General features: G+C 51.0%; 1 protein-coding gene across 2 annotated transcripts; it reads right to left on the bottom strand.

Moving 5' to 3' along the window:
* Nucleotides 1-456: 456 nt before the first annotated feature.
* On the bottom strand, nucleotides 457-19,795 carry SLC38A7 (solute carrier family 38 member 7). 2 transcript variants are annotated; one of them, XM_012447835.3, is made up of 12 exons: nucleotides 19,102-19,795; nucleotides 18,310-18,479; nucleotides 13,441-13,825; nucleotides 11,933-12,131; nucleotides 11,570-11,711; nucleotides 10,585-10,683; nucleotides 9,751-9,808; nucleotides 9,419-9,533; nucleotides 6,878-7,025; nucleotides 5,589-5,788; nucleotides 4,664-4,718; nucleotides 457-642 (listed from the first exon to the last, which is right to left on the bottom strand). In XM_012447835.3, the coding sequence occupies exons 3-12, from the start codon at nucleotides 13,708-13,710 to the stop codon at nucleotides 540-542; spliced, it is 1,389 nt and encodes a 462-aa protein (XP_012303258.1). In that variant the 5' UTR covers nucleotides 13,711-13,825; nucleotides 18,310-18,479; nucleotides 19,102-19,795; the 3' UTR covers nucleotides 457-539. The 2 variants fall into 2 exon arrangements, with proteins under 2 accessions (XP_012303258.1, XP_012303249.1); XM_012447826.3 differs by having other exon boundaries at nucleotides 18,310-18,744.
* Between the last annotated feature and the right edge of the window lie 1,191 nt (nucleotides 19,796-20,986).

Genomic DNA, 20,986 nt, shown 5'->3' on the forward strand with positions numbered 1-20,986 from the left:
CATGACGGGGAGGCCCAGGAAGGTGTGGACAAGGCCTGAATCTACCTGACCGTGCATTTGTATGACTTCAGTGCTACCTTTGGAAATTGCCAGATTCCAGAGGAAGCTACCACTGACCCTGGGGTAATGAGTACAGCTCTTACTCAGGACAGGGTGCTCTGTGGAGGACGGTGGCCTTCTGTCCATAGTGTTCTCTAGAGGGAAGTCAGACTGGATTCTTTCTTATGAGATCTACTGACTTTCTTCACCCATGGATTCCGGGCATGGAGAGGCTGAGAACTGGGGGAGGAGGAAGGTTCCTCTATGACGTGAGATTTCCTGCCACCATCCACGGCACTGCCAGGACTGGGGAGCAGAAAGGGGACTGGGTTGAGCTGTCCAGAGGTGTGGGGCCTGAGTTTGCCCCAGTCCCTGAAAGAGGATGTCCAAATGTCATCCCACCAGCTGGAATGATCGTGGACTAAGAATGGCCCCATAGCTTTAAGCGATGGGTTCCTGGGACCAATGGCAAAGGCCATGTGTTCCCTGGGAGGCAGTGGTTATGACAAGAGATCCACAAAGATGGCGTTGGCTGTGGTCTGGCCGAAGATGAAGGCTCCCAGGGTGACCAAGAGGACTCCGTAGCTGACCAGCACCCACCAGCTGTAGAACAGGGTGAGAGAGGCCTGATCAGTCATCCCATCCCATGACTCTGCAAACTTCAATATAAAACTGTTAATTACTGTAATTATCCCACTTCTCCTGTTGGTAGAGCACTTCCTACTTCCCAAAGACTTCACTTTGAAGGTATGTGGGGTCAGGTACATTGTCCCTTGTCCACAGGTAAGAAGACCAATATTTAATAGGAGTAACTGATTGGTCATATCATGCCAGAATTCGAATGTAGGTATCTCATGAGGCCAAGGAGTTTAAGACAGGCCTGCACAACAAGGTAAAACACTGTCTCTACAAAAAATAAAATAAGTAGCTGGGTATAATGGTGCATGCCTGTAGTCACCGCTACCTGGGAGCCTGAGGTGAGAGGATCATTTGAGCCTAGGAGTTGAGGCTGCGGTGAGCTATGACTGCACCACTGCACTCTAGACCGGAGACTCTAGTCTAGAGACTCCACTCTAGAGACAAAGTAAGACTCTGTCTCTAAAAAAATTGTTTTAGAGACAAAGTTTCACTCTCATTGCCCAGGCTGGAGTGCAATGGCACAATCTTGGCTCACTGCAACCTCCGCCTCCTGGGTTCAAGTGATTCTCTTGCCTCAGCTTCCCAAGTAGCTGGGATTGTAGGCGTGTACCACCATGCATGGCTAATTTTGTACTTTTAGTAGAGACATGGTTTCACCATATTGGTCAGGCTGATCTTGAACTCCTGACCTCAAGTGATCCACCCGCCCTGGCCTCCCAAAGTGCTGGGATTACAGGTGTGAACCACAGTGCCTGGCCAAAAAATTTTTTTAATTTTTAATTTTTTTGTCTCCTGAGACTCTGTCATTCAATCTTCTTTAAAAAAATAAAATAGGCTGGGTACAGTGGCTCACCTATATAAATCCTAGCACTTTGGGAGCCCGAGGTGGGTGGATCACTTGAGGTCAAGAGTTTGAGACCAGCCTGGTCAACATGGTGAAACCCCATCTCTACCAAAAGTATAAAAAATTAGCCAGGTATGGTGGCACACGCCTGTAGCCCCAGCTACTCGGGAGGCTGAGGCAGGAGAATTGCTTGAACTTGGGAGGTGGAGTTTGCAGTGAGCCAAGACTGTGCCACTGCACTCCAGCCTGGTGACAGAGCAAGATTCCATCTCAAAAATATTTTATTTTTTTTAGAGATGGGGTTTCACCATGTTGGCCAGAATGGGCCATCTCCTGACCTTGTGATCCGCCTGCCTTGGCCTCCCAAAGTGCTGGGACTACAGGTGTGAGCCGCTGCGCCCGGCCCCTCAAAAATAAATAAGTAAAATAAAATATTTTTAAAAGCTGCAGATATTCTAATACTGATGCAGTTAAGTAAAAAAAAAGCAAGTGGCAGGCCAGATGTAGTGGCTCAGGCTTGTAATCCCAGCACTTTGGGAGGCTGAGGCAGGAGGATCACTTGATTTCAGGAGTGCAAGACCAGTCTAGGCGACAGAGTGAGACCCCGTCTTGGAAAGAAAAACAGTGAAACAATGTTGAGGGGAAGCTCAGTCCTTGTTTTTGTATATGGCCTTTGAAAATCAAAACTATCTTTTTTTTTTCCTGGCCTTCAAGCTGTCCATAACTTAAAAAAAAACTGGCCAGGCACGGTGGCTCACGTTTGTAATCCCAGCACTTTGGGAGGCTGAGGCAGATGGATCACGAGGTCAGGAGTTTAAGACCAGCCTGGCAAACACAGTGAAACCCCGTCTCTCCTAAAAATACAAAATTAGGCCAGGCATGGTGGCTCACGCCTGTAATCCCAGCACCTGGGGAGGCTGAGGCAGGTGGGTCACAAGGTCAGGAGTTCACAACCAGCTTGACCAATATAGTGAAACTCTATCTCTACTAAAAACACACACAAAAAATTAGCCGGGCGTGGCGGCATATGCCTGTAGTCCCAGCTACTCGAGAGGCTTAGGCAGAAGAATCACTTGAACCTGGGAGGTGGAGGTTTCAGTGAGCCGAAATCGCGCCACTGCACTCCAGCCTGGGTGACAGAGCAAGACTCTACCTGGGCGACAGATCGAGACTCTGTCCCAAAAACGAAAAAACAAAATTAGCTGGGTGTGGTGGCATGTGCCTATAATTCCAGCTACTTGGGAGCTGAGGGAGGAGAATCACTTGAACCTGGGAGATAGAGATTGGTGAGCTGAGATCATGCCATTGCACTCTAGCCTGGGCAAAAAGAGCAAAACTCCATCTTAAAAAAAAAAACAGGCCGGGCGCGGTGGCTCAAGCCTGTAATCCCAGCACTTTGGGAGGCCGAGGCGGGTGGATCACTAGGTCAAGAGATCGAGACCATCCTGGTCAACATGGTGAAACCCCGTCTCTACTAATACAAAAAATTAGCTGGGCGTGGTGGCGCGTGCCTGTAATCCCAGCTACTCAGGAGGCTGAGGCAGGAGAATTGCCTGAACCCGGGAGGCGGAGGTTGCGGTGAGCCGAGATCGCGCCATTGCACTCCAGCCTGGGTAACGAGAGCGAAACTCCGTCTCAAAAAAAAAAAAAAAAAAAAAAAAAAAAACAAAAAAAAAACAAAACATGTCAGTTACTTCAGTCAGTAACTACTGTTCTACTCCTAGACAGGGGGTCGGGGACTCTCTGAGCTCATCACCTAGACAAGAGGGAAAAAGAACAAGCATTGGGAAGGTAAGAGAATTAACTGAGTCTATACAATACTGATTTTAAGCCCAGAAAAAGCAGATTGGTATGGACTGGCATTGGTCAGTAGAGGGATATGGAAGAGGAGGCTGGAAAGAGCTGATAGCCAGAAAGGGCTGAGAGGAGCCCAGGAGCCAGGTCCTGTTGAAGGGCAGGGGATCATTACAGAGGGTGTGGGACAAATTACAGGAGCTGGGGAGGCGGGTCTGGGTCTGAGGCAATGGGGGTGTAGGCTGAGAAAGGTGGGGTAAGAGCTTTAAGAAAACCTGTTTGAACGTGGTATGGAACCGCAAGGGGTGGAGACCTGACTAGAAACTGGAACAAAGGGACTAGAACAGGAAAGCTAAACCCGAACCTGAAACCGTTTTTTTTTCAGACAGAGTTTCGCTTTTGTCTCCCAGGCTGGAGTGCAATGGGGTGATTTCACCTGCAACTTCCGACTCCCAGGTTCAAGTGATTCTCCTGCCTCACCTTCCCAAATAGCTGGAATACAGGTGCCCACCACTATGCCCACCTAATATTTTGTATTTTTAGTACAGACAGGGTTTCACCATGTTGGCCAGGGTGGTATCGAACTTCTGACCTCAGGTGATCCACCCACCTGGGCTTCCCAAAGTACTGGGATTATGGGCATGAGCCACTGCACCTGGCTGAAACCATTTTTCATAAAACAAGAGCCCTGCATCTGTGTATAATCTGCATAGCTATGTGTATACAGGCACGCACACATGTACAGAAGTGGTTGAGAAGCACACAGACCATACTGGTAACATGGAGCTATCTCAGGAGAAGGGATGTTGGGGCGAGGGGGTTGTGGGGGAAGATGGACTTCCATCTTTTTTCTGTTAAGCCTTTTATTAATGTTTAAATTGTTAACAACTAGCATGCTACCCAATTTTTAAAAGTATTTAAAAAAAAAACAACCCAGCTGGGTGCAGTGGCTCATGCCTGTTATCCCAGCACTTTGGGAGGCCGAGATGGGAGGATCACCTAAGGTCAGGAGTTTGAGACCAGCCTGGCTTACATGGTGAAATCCTGTCTCTACTAAAAATACAAAAATTAGCCAGGCATGGTGGCGGGTGCCAGTAATCCCAGCTACTCCAGAGACTGAGGCAGGAGAACCGCTGGAACCTGGGAGGTGGAGGCTGCAGTGAGCTGAGATCGTGCCACTGCACTCCAGCCTGGGTGACAAAGCGGGACTCCATCTTAAAAACAAAACAAAAACCCATGATTTCTCAGTACACAAGCCTGTGATTTTTGCCTATTTTAAGGCCCCCACAAAGCCACGTTCCAATCCAGTGCTTCCCTAAGGGGACCAAGGGCTGGGCCCTGCTTTACCTGGCTGGTTTGACCTCCTCCATCTCAGAGAGTTTGGCTTGAATGAGGCACAGCCCTAGAAGAGAAGAAGTGGCCCTGAGCATTTGTGAATGGAGAGGGCTCCCTCCCTCCTAGCCTCCCACTTTCCCAAGAAGCAGTGCTGGATGGAGAAAGGCCCATCTTCTAGAGATTCCACCTCTGCCCCCACGCCACACCCACCTAGGGAGGTCTGGCATCTGCCCTCCCATGACAGGCCAGCATCAGACAAGACTCGCTGGGCAGCATGCTAGATTCAGAGCTAAAGGGATGGCACTGAATGGTGACTCAGTGGTGGCCCAACCCCAGGGGTCTTCCTAGTACACTTCCCAGATCTGATTCCCCTGCTCCAAGCAAAGTAGTTGGGGCTTTGAAGGTGGCTTCCTGGATAGAGATAAGCTGGGTAAGGGTGAAACTCAGGGCTGGGCAGACAGGACAGTTCTCCAGGTATCTGGTGGTAGATCTGTGTCTGGAACCCACGTCCCCTGATGTCTGTGTCAGGGTGCCACTCCCAGACCCCACTACCCTCTGGGCTGTAATGGGCTGAACCAGCTAGACCCCTAATAGTCAGGGGACAGCAGACACTTGAATGAAGGGTTAAGAGAATAGACTCTGGACCCAGACAGCATGGGATGGAAAAAGTTTGTTACTAGTTGAGTTTGTTAAGTGCTAGGCAAGTCTGTGGCCCTTTCTGAGCCCCACGTGCCATCAGTAAACTAGAGATCAGAACTACACCTTCTTTCCAGGAGATAGTGCTTGGATAGGGGCTAACACAGAGGCGAGAGGGGGGACCAATTAGTGCTGGTGGTTACTCTCTCCTGCATGTTATGAGCAGGTAGGGGGCTGAGGCTAGGGAGGCCCTGGGAGTTTGTGCCATGGGGCTGTGAGATGGGGCGCCAGTGGTCCGCACCTGGGAAGACGAAGATGAAGCAGGCGGCCAGGCCTCCAATGACTGAGATCACTTTGCCGATGTCAGGAATGAAGAGCGCCAGCAGCAGGGTGAGCAGGAACCAGACCAGTGTCTGCAGCACTCGCCGCCGCCGCTCCCGCCCCACGTCCTCCTCCACTGGCACCCCCTGGTAGCGCAGCCACAGGCCTTCCACCACCGCCCTGCCCACACGGAGAGGGGCTTAGAGGTGTCCCTGCTAGCAGGCACCCACCTCTAGCTCACAGAGGCCAGACCCCTAACTGGGTAGACTGCGGGGCAAGTCTCATTCCTGCAGGGGAAGCCTCAGTTTCCTCTTCTGTAAAATGGGCCACCAGCACTCTGTTTACCACAGGAACTAGAGGAGATGGTGAACGTGGAGAGCTTAGTACTTTGTCTGGGGTCTCCAAAGGGCTGGGTGTCCATGTGAGAGCTCAGGAAAGGATCTGGATAGAGATTCCTTTGTTTTGTTTTGTTTTTGGGTCAGGGTCTGGCTGTCTCACCCAGGCTGGAGTGCAGTGGTGCAACCTTGGCACACTGCAGCCTTGAACTCCTGGGCTCCAGCCATCCTTCTGCCTAAACCTCCCAAGTGGCTGAGTACACCACCACACCTGGCTATTTATTTTATTTTGTGTAGAGACGGGGTCTTACTAGGTTGCCCAGGTGGTCTGGAACTCCTGGGCTCAAGTGATCCTCCTGCCTCAGCCTCCCATAGTGCTGGGATTAGAGGCATGAGCCACCTCGACATGCCCTGGATAGATTCTTACAGGACTCATGGAATGTTCTTGTGACCTTGGGACAAAGGGGACTTCTGAGACCTGGTCTGGGATACACAGGGGCCCATTCTAGGTGCCGACTCTTTTTTTTTTGAGACAGAGTCTCACTTTGTCACCCAGGCTGGAGTACAGTGGCACAATCTCGACTCATTGAAACCTCCACCTTCCAGATTCAAGCAATTCTCTGCCTCAGCCTTCTGAGTAGCTGGGCTTACTGGCGCTAGCCACCATGCCCAGCTAATTTTTGTGTTTTTAGTAGAGATGGGATTTCACCATCTTGCCAGGCTGGTTTTGAACTCCTAACCTCATGATTCACCCACCTCAGCCTCCTAAAGTGCTGGTATTACAGGCATGAGCTACCACGCCTGGCCACACTGACTCTTTTCTACACGCTTCAGTTTCTCCTTCTACAGGATGGGGTCCACATAAGGTCAAAGGACCACATTGGAAGGGCTCACAGGGGCTTGGAGGCGCCCTGGGGAAGTGGGAGGGGCTTACCGCCCACAGAAGTGCAGGATAGGGTAGGAGGTGAGCACGCTTAGGATGATGAAGGCTCGGGCAACGGCCACAGCCATGTCCTCAGAGGGGTAGGACAGGAGCACGTCAGGATCCACAGCAGCTCCAAATGTCAGGAAGCCACAGATGCCTGTGGGCAGGGACAGGTGGGCTGGGTCAAGGCAACCCTGGGAGGGCAGTGAGGTGTCCTCTTAGGGGCAACATCAGCTGGGAGGCTGCTACAGCAGCTCTGGATGCTTAGAGGAAGGCTGAGAGCTGGAGTCGGACCTCTGGTCAGAGCTTCCCTCCCTGACTTCTCATATCCCCCCTCGCTGGAAGCCCTGCAGCCCCCAGCTTTCCGATCTTGATCTTGCCCAGTGCATTCCCACCTCGGCGCCTTGGCACTGACTGTTCTGTCTGGCAGGGCTTCAGGCTGCCATCTCGTCATCATTCAGGTCTTGGCTTAGTTGTCCTTCCTCAGAGAATGCTTCCTGCCAGTCCATCACAATGACCTCCACCCCAGGCACTCTCTCACATTGCCCTGTCCTATTTTTCTTTCCTTTTTTTTTTTTTTGAGACAGAGTCTTACTCTGTTACCCAGACTGGAGTGCATTATTGTGATCATGGCTAACTGCGGCCCTGACCTCCTTGGCTCAAGTTATCCTCCCACCCCGGCCTTCCAAGTAGCTAGGACTACAGGCAGATGCCACCACACCCAGCTTTTTGTAGAGACAGGGTCTTGCTATGTTGCCCAGTTTGGTCTCGAATTCCTGGGCTCAAGCACTCCTCCTCTCAAAGCCACGGCCTTTTTTTTTGAGCCACCCCTCCTGGGCTCAAGCAATTCAGCCTCCCAAAGTGTGAGCCACGGCCTTTTTTTTTTTTGAGATGGGGTTTTGCTCTTGTTGCCCAGGCTGGAGTGCAGTGGTGCGATAGCGGCTCACCACAACCTCCGCCTCTTGGGTTCAAGCGATTCTCCTGCCTCAGCCTCCCAAGCAGCTGGGATTATAGGCACCTGCCACCACACCCAGCTAATTTTTGTATTTTTAGTAGAGATGAGGTTTCTCCATGTTAGCCAGGCTGGTCTCAAACTCCTGACCCCAGGTGATCTGCCCACCTTGGCCTCCCATAGTGCTGGGATTATAGGCGTGAGCCACCGCGCCCAGCCATTTTTTTTTTTAAATGGCTTATTGTCTGTCTCCCAGCCACAACATGAGCCCCAGGAGGATAGGGATTTGGCTGTCTGCCTCTCTTGTTCCTCGCTGTGTATTCAAAGGCTAGAACAGTACTTGCCCAGGCACCTCCTATGGCCCATCTGTGGAAAGAACCACAGGGGACTCTTCTTCTAGACTTGCTCCCTCATCCCAGCCACTCTTCACACTGCAGCCAGAGCCACCTTTCCCCGAACCACTCCCCTGCTTACAACGCTTCCTCTCTGACTCCCAGCCATCCTCAAGGCCCAACAGGATCTGGTTGCCAGTGCCTGTCTGGCCTCACTGCCTGTCATCTGCCCCCATCTCACACCACTCCAGCCACGCAGACCTTCTTCCTGGCCCTGCTTCAGTGATTTTGTGTTTTGTGGTTCCTCTGCTAGAACCCTTCTCCCCCAGCTCCTCCTCTTCTGGCTCTTTCTCATCATTTGGGCCTCCTCTGAGAAGAACCTTCTGTGAACCACTCCCAAAGCCACCCACCCAGCCCCATTCACACCTTCCTTGTTTTAGGCTGGGTTTAGTAGCTCATACCTATAACCCCAGAACTTTGGGAGGCTGAGGCAGGAGAATTGCTTGGACCCAGGAATTCAAGACCAGCCTGGGAATATAATAAGACCCTGTCTCTGCTAAAAATAAAATAAATTAGCTGGGCATGTGGTACACGACTGTAGTCCCAGTGGAGGCTGAGGCAGGAGGATCACTTGAACTCGGCAGGTTGAGGCTGCAGTGAGCTATGATTATGTCACTGCACTCCAGCCTGGGCAACAGAACCAGATCCTTTCTCAAAACAAAAGAAAATAGAACAGAACAAAACAAAACACACCTTCTCTATTTCACTGTCATCAGGATGCTTGCCACCATCTGGAATTCCTTTCATTTTTTTCTTTTTTTAAAGACGGGGTTTCACCATGTTGGTCAGGCTGGTCTTGAACTCCTGGCCTCAGGTGATCCGCCTGCCTTGGCCTCCAAAGTGCTTGGATTACAGGCGTGACCCACCACACCCGGCCACTGGAATTCCTTACTGATTCCCTAGTTACTCCTGCATGACTGTCCCTCCAACAATAATGCCAATTCCATGAGGACAAGACTAGGCCTATCTATCTCCATGGCATCCCCGACGCTGAGAACAGTTCCTGGCACTTCCTAAGCACCAGCTTAGAACTGGTGAATGAATGGATGAATGGGGGAGGCCCCAGGCAGGCCAAGTTCAAGCCAATGCCTGTGCAAGTCATGCTGGGAATACAAGGTTGTTCCCAGGAAAGCTGGGCCCCGGGACCTGGGGATTCCTGTGGAAGTGATAGCACTCTAGTCCCAGTCCTAGGAGGGGAGCACTCACCTGTCCCCATGTAGACAGCGAGGGCTATGACCATGGCAGCTGTCACCACTCCACCCCAGGTCTTCACTTCGGGACGCTGCATGCTGTTGAAGACGGGCACACTGCTGACGTGGCACTGTCCAGGTGAAGGGCATGGTCATGGTGGGGAAATGATCTCATCCCCAGTTTCCAGAGGAAGGTACCTTGGGAACAAAGACCCCAGGGACAAGGGGCAAGTCCTGAGGGCCCTGTTCCATCCTTCCCCACAGGATTTTCTCCATCCTGCCTGGGTTCCATCCCGGGGTGGGGTGACCTAAAGGGGACAGCAGGGACCTTGCAACTGGCACTGGCACCTGAAATCCGAAGCAGATGGTGGGCATGGCATTGAACACAGCCATCCAGGAAGCCGGCCTGTGAACAAACACACAAGGTGCTGCCACTTGGGACCCCTTAGAGCCACCAACCCACCCCACACCCTCACTCTTCATTCCTCTCACCATGGTCTCCAGCAACTGGCATTTTATATGTTCGACCCACAGAAGTCTGGAAATGGAGAAGAGATATCTCCATGTCTCAGGCCAGTAAACTGAGGCTCAGAAAAGCTCCCCCGGGACCAAAATCCAGAATTCCTGGCTCCCGGACTAGGGCTTTTGCTTTACTGGTTTGCTCCTTTCAAAAAAAAAGAAACTTTTTTTTTTTTAAATTTATTTTATTTTAATTTTTTTAAAAAAGATGAGGTTTCACCATGTTGGCCAGGCTGGTCTCGAACTCATGACCTCAGGTGATCCACCCATCTCAGCCTCCCAAAGTGTTGGGATTACAGGCGTGAGCCACCATGCCCAGCCAAATTTTTTTTTTTTAAATGATAAATTCACCCTCTAAGATAAGCACATGCTGGAAAAATGGGCAATTCCACCCTCAGGTTCCTTCACAACCAAGGCCCAGCCTCACACTGGCTCATCTGTTGGATGTGGGTGGCAAAGTGCCTCCTGTCTCTGATTCTTGCTCTTCCCTCCAGTAACAAGAGATCAGGGGCTCTTTCCTTCTTCCTACAATGAACAGTCAGCCCCGATGAGCTCATGAGCCTTGAGAAGAGCACCTGTGTGGCCTTCTGGTTCCTGACCCAGCACCTGCTGGGGCCCAAGTGGCGGCTTCTTCCCCAGGTCTCCCAAGGCCCTCTCCCTCACCTGGTCAGGATGTCTCCTGGGGTCATCTCTTTGTCTGGCCAGATGTACTTGATGATAACGATGGCTGTGACATACCAGGTACCCACGACGCTCAGGAAGCTGCCGGGAAGGAGAGACTAAGCGTCCTCATCCCTAGCTGCCTCTTATCTGATTCCACCCCTAGGGACATCCACCCTCAGCTCTAGTGACCACAAGTTTCCACTGAACGAACTGGGGACTATGCCAAGCAAAGACTTAGGAAATGGCTGAGAAATAAGTTTCAGAGAAATCTGCCACAGCTAGGAGGGAGCTGGTCAGCCAACAGGGGACCCAGTCAGCATCTCTGGCCATCAAGAAGTGCTGGTTCAGCTCCATGGCTCAGAGATGGTGCAAAGAGCAGGGCTCCAAAGAACACCTGGGGCTTGAATCAGGCAGCCCAGCCCTGGCAGGGGCTGTGGGCAGCCTATCCTCTGAGCTTGGCTTTTGAGAACTACAAGATGCCAGAGGTACGAGGGTTGAGAGCAGAAACACATGCGTGTCAACATTTATGGGAGCCTTGGAGAGACCAGAGCATGGCTCCTTCACTTACAGACTGGGAAGCCTAGAATCCCATAGCTTTCCAGACACTGAGACAGGAAGGCAGTCTCCTCCCTTCATGCCAAGCTGCATGTAAGATGCTGCCATGCTGACAATCTCAAAGACCCAAATCCCTTCCTCCCAGGGAAATTCAGAAGGCTGCCTTCACATGCCCAGATACCACCTGTCTCTTCTTTGAGAGGACACTTAGAACTGAATCTCTCACAGATGCAAAAGGCTGCTGTCTCCTGTGATGGAGACAGAAAAGGGTGGTCTCATCTGAAACCCTGCAAGCCCTGGTCCGCCCTGCCTTGCCTACCCTTGCTCCCCAAGTGAGGTGACAAGGAGGAGCAGCATTCCACAGTACCCTTTGGGTCTACAGCTGCCCAGGATCACAGCTTCTGTCTGACCCGGGCTGGGGCCTCCAAACCTGGCATATTTCTGGAAGCCAATCTCCCTGGGGATGGAGAGGGGCAGGATGAATAGGAAGGCAGTGAGGCTGATGGTGAACTTGCGGTCTGTGTACCAAGGGCCGCTGGCCCCCTCCAGCTCTTTCGCCATTACAGCTATAACTGCACAAGGAGGAAGGAGGAAATGTCAGGCCAGGCCACCACAGGGTGTGGTTCTCTTGCTCTGCTGGGCCCCAGGACCTCCCTCTGCCTGGAGGGAGGATTCCCAGATGAATGCTGGGCCCAGGTAAGTTCTGGGGAGGTGTTCAGCACCTTTTCCCTCCACCCCAGGATCCCTGGGGCTGATAAGAAGAGATGGGGTAGGAACTGAGGGAAAAGCTCACTCTTGTCCTGCTGGTCCCCGATGATGATTAGGAAGGCGATGCAGGTGCCAAAGGTGTAGACAGCGATGGCCACCTCACACAGCACACCTGTCAGCTTGCCACACACAGCCCACACCACCTCCTGGTAGGTCCTCTCATTGCTGGCCTGGGAGCAGTAGGCCAGGATGACGAGTCCACTGATGATGAAGACAAGCATGCCCTGCAGGCAGAGGCAGAACGAGAGCTTGTGGAAAAGGTCTGGCAGCAGAAGGCACCCTGGGCTTGCCTAGCATTGACTGGGCCAGTGCCCAAAGCGGGCTTGGCAAATCTCACAAGGAAAATTTTAAGAGACTGCTAGAGGATGCTGAGTTGAGATTTTCTTTAAAAACAAAAAGCTTTTGGCTAGGCACGGTGGATCACACCTGTAATCTCAGCACTTTGGGAGGCTGAGGCAGGTGGATCACGAGGTCAGGAGTTCAAGACCAGTCTAGCCAACATAGTGAAACCCCATCTCTACTAAAAATACAAAAATTAGTCGGGTGTGGTGGCATGTACCTGTAGTCCTAGCTACTTGGGAGGCTGAGGCAGGAGAATTGCTTGAACCTGGAAGGTGGAGGTTGCAGTGAGCTGAGACCATGCCATTGCACTCCAGCCTGGGTGACAGAGTGAGACTCCATCTCAAAACAAAAAACCAAAAAAAAAAAAAAAAGAAAAACAAAAAACAAAAAGTTTTGTGAAAAATTGCAAACATACAGAAGTAAAGAGAATAGGCCAGATATGGTGGTGCATGCCTGTAATCCCAGCACTTTGGGAGGCCGAGGCAGGAGAATCACTTGAAGTCAGGAGTTTGAGATCATCCTGGCCAACATAGTGAAACCCCATCTCTATGAAAAATACAAAAGTTAGCTAGGCGTGGTGGTGAGCGCCTGTAATGCCAGCTACTTGGAAGGCTGAGGCAGCAGAATTGCTTGAAACTGGTTGGCAGAGGCTGCAGTGAGCCAAGACTGGGCCACTGCACTCTAGCCTGGGTGACAAAGCAAGACTCTTGTCTCAAAAAAAAAAAAAAGAAAGTAAAGAGAATGGTATAAAGAACTGGCATGTATCTGTCACTCAGCTTCAAAAATGATTAATGCATGGCCAACTTGTTTCATCATTTCCCTCCCCTCCCACTCTGCATTTATTTTGAAGCCAATACAAGCTAGCTATCATATCATTTCATCAGTAAACATTTCAGTACGTAGTTCTAAAAGATAAGGGCCCTCTTTTTAAACGTACCACAAAATCAATGTTATCCATAAAAAATTAGATATGTAGTTGATGTTCAGATTTCTCTGATTGTTAGCAAGGCTTTTGAAGCCTCATTTGAGTCAGAGGAAAGAATACCAGAATAGATTAGTCATGTCTGCCATGTGTGAGTAGGGGGGAGCGCTGCGTGTATCACTTACTGGCTATCCCTGACCCAAACCCTCTCTTTTGAGGCAAAGCGCCCAGCTGAACTGCACCTCTGCCCTCCCAGCCAGTGCACTCACCATCTGCAGTGTGATGCCTGCTGCCACGCCCCCTGCAGTGCTGAAGGCTGCTGGGAAGTTGAGTAGCCCTGCGCCCAGGCAGGCATTGACGACGATGAAGATGGCCCCAAGCGTGGAAGTGGTGCCTCTGTCCGGACCTTCAGGAGAGGCTTCCCACTCACTCTTGGGGGCTGTGTCCACACAGGGACTCTGCAGCAGCCGGGCCCGTTCCCCGGCATCTGTGCTCAAGCCCCACTCGCTGTAGTCACTGTTGATGCTGACCTGGGCCATGGCCCCGAGAGCCCTCTTCCTGCAAGGTCTGTGGGTTCTGCCTTACAACCTCATGCCCCAGGCAGCTGAGCAACACCCACCTGCTTGGAGCTGTTAGCCCAGCACTCTTCTCAACCTAGATGGGACAAAGGCAGGCACTGCTGTTATCCTGAGATGGGGGAACTGGGGAAAAAAAAGGTGAAATAACTCCCAAGATCACATGGGTAGGATCCAAACCCAGGTATGCCTGTGTACAGACAGTGCGCTGGGTGCCAGAGTATAGGGAAACAGACACAGAAACAGACCAGGTGCAAATCAGGCTTGCTTCAAGCATACAGACTCACAGGGTCAGTTAGATGTCAACATAAAACAGGTATTAACATATCAGAACTAGTGAGAGGCCCCGCATCGGGCAGGTGTGTCATGGATAGACCTTATCTCATTCAAGCCTTATGATGGTCTTGTGGTCAAAAGGTTCAAAGCGATTCCAAAACTCACCCAGGGTCATATATTAGCAAATTGCACAGCAGGATTTGGATCAAGATCTGTCTGGCTTCCCAGCCTGTTTCCACACCACAGGGTCCCAAAAAGACCCCTCACCAAGAACTGGGATTCAACATATTACAGTCCAGCATGCCTCCCAGTGGCCTGGGATCTAAATTCTGTGGCTTTTGAGGCCCTTCAAAATTCAGGCCAATTCTCAACTCTTCTCCCATGTGACTTCTACCACATGACAAGCCCCTCCATGCCTGTCATGTTTGTGTCTTCAGGAAAACAATGATTCATCCCATGCCTGAAATGCTCCCAACTCCTTTGCCAGCCATCCTTTTTGGTCCTATTTCTTCCCCATTTCCTGGGACACTCAATGAGCAATTCTTAGAGCCCTGTAGGGCCCGAGCACCACTCAGGCTGGTTTCTTCTCAGTACTCTCTCCTGTGCTAGCAACTCACTGGTCACTAGGTTTGCTCTCCTGGGCTAGATTACAAGGATCCAATGTCAAACATGCAGTGCTGTTTATTACTATAAACCATTATTGCTGCGGCTATGGAATGCTTTATCATTCAATCCTCAACGTACTCTTAAAAAGTAGACATGACAGTCACCATTTTACCAAAGAAGAAGCTGGATCCCAGAAGGGATAACCACTCTCCCCTCAGTTATACAGTGGTCAATAGTGGAGCCGGGATTCAAACCCAGGCTTGTCTGACTGTAGGGCATCCATCTGTTTGTATTTGCCCCACTCTTGGGTCCAAGGTAGTACCTTGGGCATGGCTGAACTCAGATAACAGGCTTATCACCTAAATGATTCTTTTTGCTCTCTGGGTATACAGTTGAGATGTAGTTTTTTCTTCCAAGAATCTTGAAAGGCTCTGAGGAGCCCAGCCCTGAAAAAGGACTTTCAGTGTTCTCAAGGTTCAGCTTATAGCCTGAGACCTGCAGAGAAAAGATGGTCCTAAAGAATCAAGTCCATCCCTAGATCGAGAGCAGCCCTGGACAGGGCTATGATCTGGGTCTCTGAGTAGGCTCTGCGGTCAGAATGCTGACTCCTCCATTGCCAATCTGTGTGACGCTGGGCAAGTCACTTCACCCCTCTAAGCCTTTACATCATATGTTCCTGTGGGGCGTGTGTTAATATCAGTAAGGGTTTAACACTCAATAAATGGTCACTGCTGTTATTTCTGCAGATGACCCTTCCATGTTGCCCACCATAGCCATGCCTGAGACTCTCCGGCCCTAAGCAAGCAGAGAGCAGAACACTGATCAAAACCAGAGCCTGGGCCAGGCGTGGTGGCTCACACCTGTAATTCTAGCACTTTGGGAGGCCGAGGTGGGCAGATCACCTGAGGTCAGGAGTTTGAGACCAGCCTGGCCAGCATGGTGAAACCCCATCTCTACTAAAAATACAAAAATTGGCTGGGCAAGGTGGTTGATGCCTGTAATCCCAGCACTTTGGGAAGCTGAGGCAGGTGGATCATTTGAGGTCAGGAGTTCGAGACCAGCCTGGCCAACATGGCAAAACCCTGTCTCTACTAAAAATTAAAAATTAGCCAGGCATGGTGGTACATGCCTGTAATCCAGGTACTCAGGAGGTTGAGGCAGGAGAATTGCTTGAACTCGGGAGGCGGAGGTTGCAGTGAGCTGAGATCACACCACTGCACTCCAGCCTGGGCTGAGTGAGACTCTGTCTCAAAAAAAAAAAATTGCTGGGCGCGGTGGCTCACGCCTGTAATCCCAGCACTTTGGGAGGCTGAGGCGGGCAGATCACCAGGTCAAGAGATCGAGACCATCCTGGTCAACATGGTGAAACCCCGTCTCTATTAAAAAAAAAAAAATACAAAAAATTAGCTGGGCATAGTGGCGCGTGCCTGTAATCCCAGCTACTCAGGAGGCTGAGGCAGGAGAATTGCCTGAACCCAGGAGGGGGTGGTTGCGGTGAGCCGAGATCGCGCCATTGCACTCCAGCCTGGGTAACAAGAGCGAAACTCTGTCTCAAAAATAAATAAATAAATAAAGTAAAAATACTAAAATTAGCTGGGTGCGGTGGCACGCACCTCTAATCCCAGCTACAAGGGGGGCTGAGGCAGGAGAATTGCCTGAAATCAGGAGGCGGAGGTTGCAGCGAGCCTAGATCATGCCATTGCACTCCAGCCTGGGTGACAGAGTAAGACGTTATCTCAAAACAAACAAACCAAATCAGAGCCTGGTGCTATTGGCCAGGGAACAAAGGGCACAGAGGCCCTGGGATAGTTAATGTGAGGAAGAGCAGGAAGATGGCCAGGTTACAAGGGCAGGGACTAAGGCGGCAGGGAGGAGCCAGGGCAGTCTGCCCCAGAGGCTGCTATTAGCTGGGTACCACCCAGAGAATCCTTCTCCTACAGTCTCCTCATTCCTGAGTCCCAATTCCAGCATACTCATACAAAACTCTATTTTAGTCTCCACTCATCCCTCCCTGGTTTAATGTTTTATTTATTTAGAGATAAGGTCTCACTCTGTTGCCCAGGCTGGAGTACAGTGGCACAATCAGAGCTCACTGCAGCCTCAATATCCTGGGCTCAAGTGATCCTCCCTCCTCAACTTCCCAAGTACCTGGGACTATAGGCGTGTGCTACCACAGCCAGCTAACTTTTTAATTTTTTTTTTTTTTTTGAGACTTGCTCTTCTCACCTAGGCTGAAGTGCAATGGCACGATCTCGGCTCACTGCAACCTCCACCTCCCGGGTTCGAGTGATTCTCTTGCCTCAGCCTCCTGAGTAGCTGGGATTACAGGTGCCCTCCACCACACCTGGCTAATTTTTGTATTTTTAGTAGAGATGATGTTTTGCCATGTTGGCCAGGCTGGTCTCGAACTCCTCACCTCATGATCCGCCCTCCTCGGCCTCTCAAAGTGCTGAGATTACAGGTGTGAGCCACTGTGGACGGCCAACTTTTTTTTTTTTTGTGAGACGGAGTTTCGCTCTTGTTACCCAGGCTGGAGTGCAATGGCACGATCTCGGCTCACCGCAACCTCCGCCTCCTGGGTTCAGGCAATTCTCCTGCCTCAGCCTCCTGAGTAGCTGGGATTACAGGCACGCACCACCATGCCCAGCTAATTTTTTCTATTTTTAGTAGAGACGGAGTTTCACCATGTTGACCAGGATGGTCTCGATCTCTTGACCTCGTGATCCACCCGCCTCGGCCTCCCAAAGTGTTGGGATTACAGGCGTGAGCCACCGCACCCGGGGACGGCCAACTTTTTATATTTTTTGTAGAGATGAGGAAGTCTCACTATGTTGCCCAGGATGGTCTTGAACTCCTGGGCTCAAGCAATCCTGCTGCCATGGCCCCCCAAAGTTCTGGGATTACAGGCATAAGCCACCGCGTCTGGCCTGGTTTATAAGCCCAGAGGGAAGAAAAGGGAACTGAGCAGATTCAGCCACAACGACTGCCCTTACCACTGGGCCATCCTCTCTGATGCCTTCAGCCCACTGGGGTTTAGAATGGCTAAAAAGACCCCTTGGGTTACCTCCCATAGCTCCTTCTAATGATGGACAAACAAAGTTGGGGACCATCCACTCATGAGAGGGAAAGGGGGAAAGTTTATGTGCTTTCAGACATCTGTCATCAAGCATGGAACCAAGGGACATGGCAACAGAGGAAACATTCCTCTGCTGGCTCCAAACCCAGAAAGATCTGTCAGATGCCACAGGGCTTCTTCCTCTTACATATCCTGTCACCCAGTCAGCAACTCAGCAAATCAAAGCAGTGAGCAGTGAAGGCAGAGTCTTGGGACTCCCAGGCTTCTAGTGTAGCTAGAGAAAGAGCCCTGCAAAGTGAGTGCTGCCAGAGCTGTGACCACCTCCTCCCCCTGCTCACATCAAAGACAGGTCTACAGAGTGACTCGTCCAAGGTCACAAGGCTTGGTGCAGCTTCCTGACTCTCCAACCAAAATGTTTCCCTTGGACACCCTGCCCGAGTCCTGCACCTTCTGCCAGCCTCTCCTGCCACCCACACGAGAACGCAGGCTGGGGTCCTCATGGAACTCAGAAGTTGAGTGGTCCCACCACTCTCTGCATTTGTCCAAGATCTCTTAGCATCCCCACTGCTCACTAGCAAATTACTCAGCCCATTGTTGCATCTTACCGGCTCTTTATCCCAGATAGGCTGTGCCAGAGGAAGTTGCTCCTTCTCCCCAAACGTCTGGGATCTGATTCTCCTCACTTCCCTCTGTGGCCCCAAAGGTTTGGGATCTGATTTTCCTCACTTCCCTCTCTGGCCCGAATTTCTTCTTTCTCAAGACTGCCTAAAATTTGCTGTCAGCAGAGGGAAGAGTTTGGGCTACGTCTGTGTTGGCTTCAGCAGAGCTGGAGGAAACTGAACAGCTCTCACGCTTACTCATGGACTGGAGCCTCAGATCAGATAGGAAAACAGGCCCAGGAGAGAGAGGTTAGACTAAGGTCACGGTGGGTAGTTGGCAGAGCCAGACTAGAAGCCTGATGCCCACATGCTCAGGCCAGAGATGTAGGCCCCTCAGATCCCAACCGGAGTGTGCTCTCAGTCCAGCCTGAGGTTGGAGCTCTGAAATAGAAAGGGTGAGCTGCATTGTGAGATGGGCCAGGGTGCACCCGGGCCAGGAGGCCGGGGATGGGGAGCGGGGCGATTCCCAGGCCTGGAAACAGGCAGGTGGGCTACTGTGGGGTAAACTGGGGAGGAGTTCCGGGACTGGATCCTGGCCTAGGACTAGGTGGAAACCCGCTGGGCAAAGGCGCGGCAGAGCCGGCTCAACAGAGGGGCGGGCGTGAAGCGAGGACGCCAGGATCCGGAGCCCTGCAGGGAAAGGGCCTGAGCTATGCCGCGGTGGCGGGGGCTGAGAGGCTCCAGGGTCCTCGGGGATCTAACGCTTCCACCGTCCAAAGCCCGTCTCCGGCCACTTACCTTGGGGGCTTCTTTCCCGAGCCGGCTGCGGAGACACGTGAGCATGGATCACATGACGCCCGCACGGGTGGCCGCGGAACACGCTGGGAGTTGTAGTTTCCGCAAGTGTGAATCTTGGACACCTGCTCCCTGAGTCTTCAGGCCAACAGCATTGCCCTCAGCCAGTCTCATTTTCAGCCAGCTCGTGTTTATCCTCTTTTATTCTTGGCCTCTTGACCAAATCAAACACTGCTCCTTCCTCCAAGGAAGAGCATTAGGAGGTCTGGAGTCTTTGCCAGTCCTGGGGTGGTGGGCCAGAGCTATCTGGCCTCATTATCCTCCTGGTCTCTGTCCTTGCCTTCACGTCCACGGCCAGAGCACTAGAGCACTGGAGGTTTTTTTACTGAGTACTGTGGGGAACCTTGAGCCACACTCTTTTCCTGCAAGAGAGTGTGCTGCCCTGGGGTCATGGCTATGACCCCAGGGCTTAGATTCTAGAACAGTTTTTGAGGCATTGTAGGTGCTCAGTAAATATTTGTTGAATGAAGAAATGGGCATCCAGCCCCGATTCTGTTCTTGGCTGTGTTTCACTCGTAAGTTGTCACATAATCTCCAGCATCCCAACAGCCTCATCTCTTATTTTGTGGATATGCTCTCCACTGCACCTACCTCTCTATGCATCGAGGTCTTCATCTATGAGGACATGCTGGGAATCCTTAGAAACCCGAGTCACATTTTTTTTTTTTTTTTTTTTTTTTTTTTTTGAGACAGGATCTGTCTCTGTCACCCAGTCCGGAGTGCAGTGGTGTGATCTCCACTTACTGCAACCTCCACCTCATGGGTTCAAGCAATTCTTGTGCCTCCGCCTCCCATGTAGCTGGGACTACAGGCATGTGCTACCATGCCAGGCTAATTTTGGTATTTTTAGTAGAGACGAGGTTTTGCCATGTTGGCCAGGCTGGTCTTGAACTTTTGACCTCAAGTGATCCACCTGCCTTGGCCTCCCAAAGTGCTGGGGATTACAGGTGCAAGCAACTGCACCCGGCCTCCAAAAAGTTGATATAAATTGACTCATACTGGCTAGGCACGGTGGCTCACACCTGTAATCCTAGCACTTTAGGATGCCGAGGCGGGAGGATCACTTGCGGTCAGGAGTTTGAGACCAGCCTGGCCAACATGGTGAAACCCTGTCTCTACTAAAAATACAAAAATTAGATGGGTGTGGTGGTGCAGGTCAGTAGTCCCAGCTACTTGGGAGGCTGAGGCAGAATTGCTTGAACCCAGGAAGTGGAGGTTGCAGTGAGCCAAGATTGATCCATTGCACTCCAGCCTGGGCAACAAGAGTGAAACTCTGGCCGGGCATGGTGGCTCACGCCTGTAATCCAAACACTTTGGAGGCCAAGGCGGGCTGATCACCTGAGGTTGAGAGTTCAAGACCAGTCTGACCAGTATGGTGAAACCCCGTCTTAAAAAAAAAAAAGAAAAAAAAAAAGAGTGAAACTCCGTCTCTAAATAAATAAATAAATAATTTTTTTGCAAAGACAGGGTCTTGCTGTGTTGCTCAGGCTAGTCTTGAATTCCTGGGCTCAGACAATCCTTCCACCTCAGTTCCCAAAGTGCTAGGATTATAGGTGTGAGCCACCTCGCCAGTCCTACAACTGTTTTGTGTATTGATCTTATACCCTACAATTCTGTTTAACTTATTTACTAGCTCTAATAGCTTTATTAGTGGAATCTTTAGGATTCAACATAAGATTATACAATCTGTAAATAGAGATCATTTTACATCTTCCCCTCTAATCTGGATTCCTTTTATTTATTTATTTTTATTTATTTTTTATTTTTATTTATTTATTTTTTTTGAGATGGAGTTTCGCTCTTGTTACCCAGGCTGGAGTGCAATGGC

This window comes from Aotus nancymaae, unplaced genomic scaffold (genome assembly GCF_030222135.1).
Source record: "Aotus nancymaae isolate 86718 unplaced genomic scaffold, 86718_ANA_hifiasm-v0.15.2.pri h1tg000030l, whole genome shotgun sequence".
In the NCBI taxonomy this organism is placed as follows: domain Eukaryota; kingdom Metazoa; phylum Chordata; class Mammalia; order Primates; family Aotidae; genus Aotus; species Aotus nancymaae.

What these genes read in the sequence shown, in the direction of transcription:
- SLC38A7 (XM_012447835.3), bottom strand. Translation starts at nt 13,710, where the DNA reads ATGGCCCAGGTCAGCATCAACAGTGACTACAGCGAGTGGGGCTTGAGC. An exon ending in CGGGGACCAGCAGGACAAGA is followed by an intron (nt 11,712 to 11,932) that starts GTGAGCTTTTCC and finishes CTCCTTGTGCAG; the next exon opens with TTATAGCTGTAATGGCGAAA. An exon ending in GAGGAGGTCAAACCAGCCAG is followed by an intron (nt 643 to 4,663) that starts GTAAAGCAGGGC and finishes CCTGTTCTACAG; the next exon opens with CTGGTGGGTGCTGGTCAGCT.